The 11,498-nt window shown below is 53.0% G+C and overlaps 3 protein-coding genes across 3 annotated transcripts; 2 read left to right on the forward strand and 1 right to left on the reverse strand.

The window, feature by feature from the left end:
* Window positions 1–1,514: 1,514 nt before the first annotated feature.
* BDV17DRAFT_298836 (putative ABC multidrug transporter) lies at window positions 1,515–5,391 on the forward strand (the record flags this gene model as incomplete). The annotated part of the gene is made up of 3 exons (XM_073763779.1): window positions 1,515–1,670; window positions 1,723–4,979; window positions 5,043–5,391. The coding sequence occupies 3 exons, from the start codon at window positions 1,515–1,517 to the stop codon at window positions 5,389–5,391; spliced, it is 3,762 nt and encodes a 1,253-aa protein (XP_073620036.1).
* Window positions 5,392–6,316: 925 nt separating this feature from the next.
* Window positions 6,317–7,330, forward strand: BDV17DRAFT_286882 (Clr5 domain-containing protein; the record flags this gene model as incomplete). The annotated part of the gene is made up of 2 exons (XM_073761032.1): window positions 6,317–6,444; window positions 6,496–7,330. 2 exons carry the CDS (start codon window positions 6,317–6,319, stop codon window positions 7,328–7,330), a joined length of 963 nt encoding a protein of 320 aa, XP_073620037.1.
* Window positions 7,331–10,526: 3,196 nt separating this feature from the next.
* On the reverse strand, window positions 10,527–11,441 carry BDV17DRAFT_286883 (uncharacterized protein; the record flags this gene model as incomplete). Its single annotated transcript, XM_073761033.1, has 3 exons — window positions 10,527–10,640; window positions 10,703–11,287; window positions 11,388–11,441. 3 exons carry the CDS (start codon window positions 11,439–11,441, stop codon window positions 10,527–10,529), a joined length of 753 nt encoding a protein of 250 aa, XP_073620038.1.
* Window positions 11,442–11,498: the final 57 nt, after the last annotated feature.

Genomic DNA, 11,498 nt, shown 5'->3' on the forward strand with positions numbered 1-11,498 from the left:
ACGCTCAATTGCAGGAGAATAGAAGGTTGACCTGTATCGAGCCAACCAGAAGGCGATGTATACGAGAGGAGGCTGGACCATGCATGATGGCGACATACAAACATCTTTGAAACGGGCCTGATACTTACTCTGGCTGAGTCTCATCACAGTACGGGGTAATCACATGGACATGAAAGAACGGCGTCACTGCGACGGCGGCGGCTGGATCATGCCCCGTTTTTACGAGCCTGCCAACCTGCCAAGCAAACCTTGACGGACTTGTCAAATCTTGATTTCTGGACTTGTTTGTGGAGATCGGTGGCGGTTGAGGTGCATCTCCCGAAGAAAGCCCAGTGCATACCGTGCTCTCTTCGCAGTGCTTGCCATTTCTGACAGATGTCCGATCGAACCAATGCAAAGAATGTGTCAGAGCTCTTTTTGGGATGTCAAATCCACGGTTCAGCTGCCTCCGAAGCAGAATGAACTCCGAAGAAGAGCGCAGTCGATCCCCGAGATGACGGATCTGAGCGTGAAACAGCAAACACTTTAGCAGCCCCACAGCCCTAATCGGCGCCCTAACTGCCCCAAGCCTAGGCTTAATTCATTAATTGATCTCGACTTTTCAACTGCCGTGATCGCTGATCGCCTTCTCGACGAAACTAATTTCTCCTCGTGTTTCAGCTGCACCGTTTTTAGCGGAGATGCTGTTTGAGATTCTTCACACGGAGGAGAGACCCTGTAAGGCAGGCTTGATCCAGATCCACAATTCAGCCCGCCGGATCTATCACCCTTGTTGATGATCGTAGCGAACGAACTAATCTCAATAAGTCGACAAGGGTTGCTCGTGCCATGCGCAAGTTACATCACTGCAGCTGTTTCATTTTCAATTGTGAGGCCTAGCGTCCCTATGCTACAGACGGCTGTTGCTGCTTCTGGCACGGTCACAGGGCTTCGGCACTTGTCAGGAGCGAGGTCTGTCTCCTGCCATGCCTTGCCTGTAATGTAATTGTAGTGTAGGAGGTGCAGCCCCTCTGGCCTCTGCTTTGCACCTGTTCTTGTTCTTGCTGGCCGAGTTCCCTTCGTTCAAGCTCTTGACTCTGAGTCCAAGTACAAGCCAGAAGACTGGGTCATCGACGCTCGCTCCAATAGTTCGATAGCTGGTCTTTACGTCTTTACGATTTTCATCTGTCCTTCGCTCAGGTCGAGGAGGCCAACTGTCAATAATACTCTCGTTTAGTCCTGGTATGGCCTAGTGCCATTAACGTTCGTTCATTCATTCATTCATTCATTCATTCCTCCCCATTTCGGCCCCAACCTCAGCAATCATGGACCAAGACAAGGAGCTCCCTGACATCCCCGTCCCCCGTGCGCGCCCTCGACCACGTCCACGTCCTCGACCCCGCGCCCACCCCCAGCGCAAACACGTCGCTGCGGCGCGGGCAAGCATGGCCTTCTGGGCAACAGACCAGCAGGAAGTCGCGGTGCCGATGGAGGGAATGCGCATGACGCGCGGGAGCATGATGTTCCTATCGGATATGCAGAAGGACATCCTCGAACAGCAGGTCAAGATGCCGTCGACGAAGATCGGATACTTTACGATCTTTCGGTATGCCAGTGGCTGGGATTATGCGCTTTTGATGCTTGGTGCGATATGTGCGGTTTGTGGGGGGGCGGCGTTGCCTTTGTTTACGGTATTATCCCTCTATAATATTTTATACAAAGGTATGTTCTGACGAGATGTAGGTCTTCTTCGGCAACATCACCTCCACCTTCCGCGACGTGGCAAGCTACGCAATGACCTACGACGACTTTTACGACACACTGACCAAAAACGTCTTCTACTTCCTATACCTAGGCATCGGCGAGTTCGTCACCATCGGCCTAGCAACATTCTCCTTCGTGCAGACGGGCAACTCAATCACGCAGAAGATCCGAGTCCGATACCTCCAGGCTATCCTGCAGCAAAACATCGCCTTCTTCGACTCCCTCGGCGCCGGGGAAATCACAACACGCATTTCCGGTGACATGCATCTTATTCAGGATGGGATATCCGAGAAAGCGAGTCTGGTTCTTACCGGTGTGGCGAGCTTCGTTACGGCGTTTGTGATTGCTTTCATCAAGTACTGGAAGTTAGCGGCTATTTCGACCTCAACCCTCGGCGCGCTGCTACTCATCATGGGCATTGGATCGACCGTCTCGGTGATCTACAGCAAACGGTCGATTGAATGCTACGGCAAGGGCGGGAGCATAGCAGACAACGTCCTCAATTCGATCCGAACGGTCGTGGCCTTTGGTGCACAGGAAGAGCTGGCGAAGAAATACGAAACGCATCTCCGCGAGGCAGAAAAGTTCGGACGAATCGTGCAGATGACATTCGCGCTCGTTATCGCAGGAATCCTGGGCACAATGTACCTGAATTACGGACTGGGCCTATGGATGGGGTCCCGCTATCTCGTCGAGGATGCGGGCAATGTCGAGCCCGGTGATATCCTGACCATTATGATGTCGATCATCCTAGGCTCGTACGCTCTTGGTAATGTCGCGCCGAATATTCAGGCTTTTTCAGATGCGACTGCCGCGGCGACCAAGATCCTCGGTACGATTGACCGGCCGTCGCCGTTGAATCCGCTGTCGGAGGACGGGCAGAAACTGCGCAGTGTAACGGGGAAGATTGAATTCAGGAACATTCGACATGCGTATCCGTCGCGTCCCGAAGTCACCGTTATGGATCGGTTCAATCTTCGTATCCCGGCGGGCAAGACAACCGCTTTTGTTGGTCCGTCTGGGTCGGGAAAGAGTACGGTCATTGGGCTGCTCGAGCGGTTCTATAAGCCCGTTGCTGGAGCAGTGTTGCTCGATGGACACGACGTCGAGGGCCTGAATCTAAAGTGGCTTCGTCAGCAGATCTCGCTGGTCTCTCAAGAACCGCAGCTTTTTACAGCCACGATCTACGAGAACATCAAGTACGGGCTGATCGGGTCGGACTTTGAAAACGAGCACGAGGTCAAGATCCGCGAGCGTATCATCAAGGCCGCGAGGATCGCCGACGCGCACGACTTTGTCTCTGCCCTCCCCGACGGGTACGAGACGAATATTGGGTCTTTGGCGCTGTCTGGCGGGCAGAAGCAGCGGATTGCAATTGCAAGGGCTATCGTCAAGGAGCCAAAGATTCTGCTTCTGGATGAGGCGACCTCCGCGTTGGATACCAAGTCTGAAGGGCTCGTCCAGGCGGCTCTAGAGCGAGCGGCCAAGGGAAGGACTACGCTTGTTATTGCGCATCGGCTGTCGACTATTAAGAATGCTGATAATATTGTTGTCATGATGGGCGGCAAGATCGCGGAGCAGGGGACGCATGCTAAGCTGCTGGAGCAGCAGGGGGTATATGCCAGTCTTGTCCAGGCACAGAGTATCAAGGAGACGGCTCAGCCCGATGGCCTTGACAAGGAGATGATGACTTTTTGGGTTGAAGACGATGACAGCGAATATGATTATGACTATCGAGACTCGATGGACTCGCCTCTCTTCCAGCGGAGAAGCGCAGCTTTTCCATTTCCGCCCGCGCCGGAAAGAGCCAAACGGTTTTCGCTATGGACATTGATACGGTTCATCGCGAGCTTCAACCGGCCCGAGAAGTACATTATGGGACTTGGCCTGGTGTTGTCCTTGTTCGCCGGGGGCGTCCAGCCCGCGCAGTCAGTCCTTCTAGCCAAAGCCGTCAATTCCATCTCGATCCCTCTCGTCGAAGCAGACCGGTTACGAAGCGAGACGAATTTCTGGGCGTCGATGTTCCTCATGACTGGCCTTGTAACGATCTTCTTGTTTGGCTCGCAGGGCATGTTGTTCGCCTTTAGCGCAGAGAAGCTCATTCGACGCGCGAGGAGCAGCACATTCAGGGTCCTCCTCGGCCAGGACATTTCGTTCTTCGACGAGGAGGAGAACACGACGGGTTCGTTGACGACCGTTCTCGCGACCGATATCAAGAACCTCGCCGGGATCAGTGGCGCAACACTGGGCACTCTGCTCATCGTGACTGTCAACCTCTTCGGCTCGCTGACGGTCGCGATGGCGCTGGGATGGAAGCTTGCGCTCGTCTGCTCATCCGCTGTCCCGTTGCTTCTTCTCAGCGGTTTCCTGCGAACCTGGATCCTGAGTCGCTTCCAGGCGCGCGGGCGACTGGTCTATCAAAAGTCCGCGAGCGAAGTCAGCGAAGCCGTCACGGCCATCCGGACTGTCGTCTCTCTTACAATGGAGCAGGTGATTCTGAACTCGTACAAGACGCAACTCCAGAAGCAAGTCCGGTCGGATATCCCCTCGATCCTGCGCTCGTCCTTCCTCTATGCCTCCTCTGAAGCACTGCAGTTCTTCTGCATGGCCTTGGGTTTCTGGTACGGCGGTATGCTCCTCGGCCACCACGAGTACAGCATCTTCCACTTTTACGTGTGCTTCAGCGAGGTGATCTTCGGCGCGCAGGCAGCAGGAAGTGTATTCAGCTACGCACCCGGAATGAGCAAAGCAAAGCACGCAGCCGGCGAACTGAAAGCACTGTTCACGCGCAAACCCAAAATCCACGGTCGCAGCGGCGGCGAAGTCGTCACATCAAGCTCCATGAAAGGCGCAATCGAGTTCCGCAACGTCTACTTCCGATACCCGACACGTTTCTCAACGCCCGTGTTGCAGGGTCTCGACTTTACCGTGCGACCGGGCCAGTTCGTTGCGTTTGTGGGCGCCAGTGGGTGCGGCAAGTCCACGACCATTGCGCTGCTGGAGCGCTTCTATAACCCGCTGGCTGGGTCGATCTGTGTCGATGGCAGGGATATTAGTCAGTTGGATCTTCAGGCTTATCGGCGCCAGCTGGCGTTTGTCGGGCAGGAGCCTGCGCTGTTCCAGGGGACGATTAAGGAGAATATTCTCCTTGGTATGGAGGAGGGAGAAGTAGGCGATGACAGGCTCATTGCTGCGTGTCGGGACGCGAATATCTACGATTTTATCATTTCACTACCGTGCGTCTCCTTACTCACAACATCCATGATAGGTGTGTGCTAATTCGTGGCTCCTATCTATAGACAAGGCTTCAACACCGAAGTCGGCAGCAAAGGAGGGATGCTCTCGGGCGGACAGAAGCAGCGCATCGCGATCGCACGGGCGCTGCTCCGCGATCCCCGGATCCTGCTGCTGGACGAGGCGACATCGGCGCTGGACTCCGAGTCAGAGAGCATCGTGCAGGCGGCGCTGGACACCGCAGCCCGGGGCCGCACGACGCTGGCAGTGGCCCACCGGCTCAGCACCATCCAGCGGGCGGACGTGATCTACGTGCTAGCCAACGGGAGGATTGCAGAGTCGGGTACCCATAGCGAGTTGCTAAGGAGGAGGGGACATTACTATGACCTAGTCAATTTGCAGAGTTTAGCTTGAGTCGATACTGTCTTAGTCTATAGTCTATAGACATTTTAATGAACGATCCCTAGTTCGAACACGTGGATTTCAGGTATGAGATGGTTTTAATTTCCACGAGGACGATCAGCCGTTTGGACAGAAGAGCGATTCTACTAGTAGTAGTAGTGTATACTTGCACTTGTCAAAGTAAAGTACCTAGCCGGGGGTATCTCGGTCCCGACACGACCCAGCGTCCTGGAAACCCTCAAGGTCCTTCCCTCGTGGCTCTCGCTAGCGCCAGTTAGCAACGCTTCACAAGGGCATTAAAGTTGCCAGAGGGATTCTCTACGCCGTTCTAGGCATGTGTGCTCCGAGCTGCGTCCCAAAGGGGTCACACGCCGGAGACAGTGATGGACCCCGAGTGGAGACAACTTCGGTCTCTATACTACTTCAGGCACCATGATCAGCTGGGGCAACCAGAGTTCAGTTACCAGACAGCAGGACCCAGAGCATGCTTATGCCTAATCGGGGGCAACGAGGGTGGCAAGCGGGCAGTTCCATGGTTGATCGCTCAACAAGCTACACGTGCAGGGCGCGACCAGGCAACGGCCGTTGTTTCGGTAGATGCGCACTGCCGATGCGCTGAGACGACCGTTGTGATGTCGCCAGACTTGCGCTTTGCGTGGATAAGGCTGGCCTGGCGGTTCTTGTTCTTGTTGGATCCGGTGGTCCTGCAAGTCGATGGCGATACCTGATCGACGCCTGGTTGATTAGCTTAGCTCTATGGATACCGTTTTATTGAGTATATTAATACTACGGGGAAGCTTCAATAGTTTCTCCATTTAATCTCCTCGAGTTCGAACTACTTCTCTTGTATACAAGCCTCTCGCTCACTCACTCCTACACACTCCTTACTCTGTACTGCCCACCACCACACTCATTCGTTCCACCTCACTCTCTCAACATGAAAAGCGCCATCTCCCCAGACATCTGGGAAACCAAGCGCATGCTGATCACCAAACTATACAAAGACGAGGAATGGCCGCTGAAGCAAGTCATCAAGCTCGTCCAGACCAGGGACTTTCATCCTAGGTACGCTCGCCACTCCATACCTACAATACTCACTCATACTAATAAACACAGTGAATCCCAACTGCGCAGCCGACTAAAGAAATGGCACATCACCAAGCCCTCGCGCAAGAAGTACGACGGCAGCAGACGCCTGTCTGGCGCAAAGAAGAACAACGCGCAGAAGCGCCCGTCAGAATCACACTCGACTCTCCCTTCATCAAGCACATACAACACTCTCCAATCACATCAACATCAACATCCTCTACCTCTCCCCTCGCGCAAGACAGACGAGAGCGACTCGTTCTCTGAAGCGCGCAGCGACGCCTCGCGACCATCAGTCTCCGTCTCCATCCCGGAGATGTCCACATCCCCCGCAAACCGATACATTCTCCCCTCGAGTCCGCACGACGAGACTCAGTTGACGCCCGCCTATGGCTCGAATTCAATTATCAACCCTTCCACGCCCATCACCCCGGCGGTCTACGGCATGGACGACACAAAACGCGCGCTCAGTGATGCTGGCCACACGATATACTTCTATCCGCAGGATTCGAGCCCATCCATATATTCGAATGTCCCAGTCTCAGCCTCATTCTCATATCCACACACAAGCGCATCCTTCGGGCCCTTTTTAGATCCCACTCTCGCTGCGTTCGACCATCAAACATCAAACTTCGACGCCTACCAACACCAAAATGCACACTATGTACCATCAACATCGCAGCCGAAAACGAGCGACTTCACGATCCCGATAGCAGACCTGCCTCCACCGCTACTGGACGGGTGGGTCAATCCTTACCAGGCCCAGTACCAGCCACAGTCGCCAGCGGAAGTCTACTCGCGACAGCAGTACTTCCACGAGGACAGCCTGCAGCCTCTAGCGCCGCCGATTTACCAGGCAATGTAATCGTGTAATTTCGCTTAGCTAGATAAAGTTAAAATTAATGACTATGCATGCATTACTACTGCTCCAGCTCAACGCTTGTTTCAGTTCGTTTCACTTGTTCCGCGTGACTTGACTTGTGAATGAATCGTTATAGTGGATGGATGGGTCATGACGCACAGATTGACAGGCAGGGAGAACTCGTTGGAGCTCGTTAGGGTTCGGAGCAGCGGAGGATTATCGAGCAGACTAGGTACACTAAGAGCATCGGTCGTCCAGACAATCACCGACCGCTCCACCCTTATCACAGTGGTCTGACTGACTGTAAATCTGCAAATCTGCACAAGTCATTGCGTTTTCCGCTCTCGGGACTGCATTCCAGTCCAGCATCCTGCGTTCCGGACTGGAACTGGAACCGTCCCATCCCCGCATCCAGACACAAACTCCTCATCCCTTCTCCCCACCCTATCAGGCCTCCTCTCCTCACCGGATCCCCTCCCCTCAGTAATCTTCTACACAGTGATCAGCTTCCATGCTTCATACTTCACCAACCACCTGAATCAGGATCTCCGACTAGCCTCGGAGCAACTTCCCCTCGCAGCTAGGCCAAAGGCAGATCTACCGAGGATTCCGGAGATGGAGAATGGAGATGCAGCGCCGCCCCATAATACAAAGTTAGCTAGACTGGTCCCAGGCGACATAGCGCGTTCCAGTCTCCAGCCCCAGTTAGTTCTCAAGACCACGAGGCCTTCGGAGATCCGTTGCTCTGCACTCCGAGCCTAATTTTCTTATTCGTTCGCGTTGAGGGGGTGAGCCGGTGACAGGCTGACCGCTGGCTAGGGTGACGGTCAATCATCTACTGCTGTTTCTGGTTGTAGACCCTTTTAAGTTCTGCCCTGGTCTGGGCTGGACCTGATCCTCTAGCAACTCACTAAGGAAGAAATGGAATTATCTCCCTGGCGAATCAGCACTCAAGCGGCGGTATTATCCAATCAGAATACATGCAGCAACCGAGGCATTTCGAGCATTTCGAGCTCGACCTCTGTTCCTCCTCCCATGGTTGTCCCCTGGCGTTATCCGTGGCTTCTGGATACGCGGTTACGGGAAGCCAGGAACTGGTTTGCCCTGTCCATGGTTGGCGTTCGTCAGGGATTGATTTCATTCTCTGATAAGGAAAGGGGGCCGATGTGAGGCAATTCAGTTTCAGGCAGCAGGTGGCAGGGCGGCAGGTTGGCACTGGCACTGGCACTGGCACTGGCGGGCGATCAATCTTTTTCTTTTCTTGAAAGGATTATTGGTTCGGGAAGAGCACATCATTTGTCACCAGATCATTCTCGCCCTGGCCACTGGGGTATACCTTGTATAGCACGCCTCCTATGATCTAAGAGTGTGCCGTGCGAGTAGTATCAGCCTCACTGTCTTATGTCTCCCGAGCGCAGTCTTTTGTATTGCGCTCTATCTATATCAAATGCCATTATAGACATCTAGTCTAGCAGTCCATTATCTTCTCTCAACTACGAATATCCTCCAATTGTTGACTAGGTCCTGCCTGAAACACCGCAAGTGGCTGTCGACGTCATACCCCCGGAGTAAGCTACTTACTTAGTATACCCCCTCCCCTCACCCAGCGACGTACAGCCTGCATCAATAACAACGTCGTGAATCGTGATGTATTCCGCCAACCAGCCCAGTGCAGATCACTGAGCCGCATTAAGCAGTTGCACCGCCCGGTCTTCCGGCCTTTCTACGGAGTAAATATGGAGTAGGCTAAGGCCTGCTAGGGTCGGGAAAAGTGCCTACACCAGATATGCCGAGTTGATAATCCCTCAAAATATCGCAACTTCTCATCGCCAACGACTGCGTGATTAACCTTCGGCGGATATTGCTTCCTGACAACGGTTCTGTATATCAGGGTCTGGGGCTGGAGCTGGCGCTGGCCTGGACTGGAGAAGTCTCGGGGTTTCCGCATGTAGAAATGTCTCCTTGAACTCGCCTCCGAGGAACAGGTGCATGTTGCTACCAACGACATCCCGACTGGCTGATCCAGATCCAGATCCAGGATTGGATGTATTATATGTCTCGTTATTAGGTGCTGCTTACCGTTCCTAGGTGTCGCTGTTTCTCGTCCCCATCCGTTACATTGGATTGCGTGATTTCGCGATGCTGTCTACCTACGTACGGTGTAAATGGATAAAATGGGAACGCGCATTTCCTTTTCTTGGGTTACCCTGCAGCGATTGGGCTTTCTTTCCGGGATGGACATACAAACACTTCTAGTTACCATCCGCGCCGCTTAGCTTATCGAGCTTCCGATGGTCTAAGTATTGAGAAGTCGGAATTGAGGCTCGAATTTTAGGTACACCGTGGGAAATGGATTTGTGAACAATGTATCAAAGCCGAGGCATAAGCTCGAGTATTCGATCCTGTAGTCAGGGTCCTGGCACCGCCCCTGCGTGAAGTAGACAGTCAACTCCATGTATGAGGCTTTTGCAATGTGTCATCATCTAGAAGGATACCTCTGAGTTCGTACAATCATATACATTCTTGCAAACCTCGGACATTCTCATCATATCACTACCTGGTAGCGGTCTAGTATGTTTAGCATAGCCAGCTAGCCTTAGAAGCAATGTATATATATATCTCTCTCTTTGTCGGCCGAAAACCGCATGCGTATTCCAACAGTTCAGCTACTTGAACTTACATATACCGAGAAAACTTGCTTGCAATAAGCTCAAAGCTAAACAAGGATTTTTTTTCCCCAACTCTTCTCAGCCTAGTTAATCACCAAGTACTCTCTTTATTGTCAGTATCGTCCCTACCTCATCCCGCCGACGAAATATGTGTAGATACAAGACATTCAGACAGCCAAGAAACGTCTCGCTTCGACACCCCATCCCCGACCGTATTTCCTCCTCGCAACTTCCAAGCCCTCGACTCGCGATACCTAGCGGAACAGTTGGCATGGTCCAATCCCGGCAGCTGCCAGATTTGCCTTACCGATTTCCTCCAGAAATACTATAATCTGATTGGTTACCGGAACTATCTGGACCAGACTTTTGCGTCCGGATCAGTGGAGATTATCCTATTAAGCATTGCCGATGACGGCCGATACCGGACTGGAATGGAAGGAGCCATGATTCAGAGTAATCAGGGGATTATTATTGAGTAGGGAAGGATTGCCAGGCCAGACCAGGTCCGAGATGCGCGGGTATGCACGCCTCTATAGCCCAGAGAATCGATACACCAGTCTCGCAAGCTCATACTCGTCCCCCTTGACAACCGCAACCCGACGCGTCAAGTACGCCTGAGAATCGATAACCTCAAGACCCCAGATCTAATACAAAGTCAGCGTTATCAACTCACAAGACAAACCATGTCAGGGAGTTTATACTATACCTGCTCCGCCGTCCACTCAGACTTCTCATTACGTCCGAAGTCATGAATGTATAGATCTGGATACTCCTTTTGTTCTTTCTCGTTGCCATTTTGACCAGAAGCAGAAGCAAAGTCAGGAGGGAGATACGGTGTCCCACCGGTCAAAAACGCCTTAATCTTCCCTACGACCTCATCGCCTGCTTCCGTCTTCGACTGGACCTGTATATCAGGCCTCATACCACCATCATCGCCCCGAACACCCCTAACAAACCGACTCCGCGAAAGTACATCCCCATAAACGTGATTTGATCTGCCTCGCTCAAGCCAATCCATAACCCGTTCCTCTGTTGAGCCAGGGATCCCGCCTGTGAGGGTTTGGCGCATGGTTAGATAAGCGACTTTGCCTTCGTGGTCATCGTCACCGGTGGGGGAAGCTGATTCAGGTTGGTGTGGTTTGACGGTAGACGTGAAATGCAGTGTAAGCGTTGCGGCGCCAATGGCTTTGCGGGTTAGCCAGGAGACGCCTTGCTGGGGTTTCTTATTGTTAGCCGATCGATTGAATGAGCGAGGACTGAGGAAGGGATGAGATGCGTACGAGTCGTAGGACTGAATCGGAGGAGTCAGATACGGATTTATCCTATATCATTTCCCCCTTCTATCAGTGTTTTGCATGGCAAGAAGAGCGGACGGTGAGGATGTAGGGTACCAGTGTCCAGGACCCCTTTAGGGTTTTCAGGGTGATGTCTGTTGGGATCGCCATGTTGCGACGGTTTGACTAGAGGTAGCAATGCTCTCGGGATGGACCTTTCTAGTATGC

This window comes from Aspergillus undulatus (assembly GCF_047715775.1).
Source record: "Aspergillus undulatus strain CBS 261.88 unplaced genomic scaffold BDV17scaffold_3, whole genome shotgun sequence".
NCBI classification, from domain to species: domain Eukaryota; kingdom Fungi; phylum Ascomycota; class Eurotiomycetes; order Eurotiales; family Aspergillaceae; genus Aspergillus; species Aspergillus undulatus.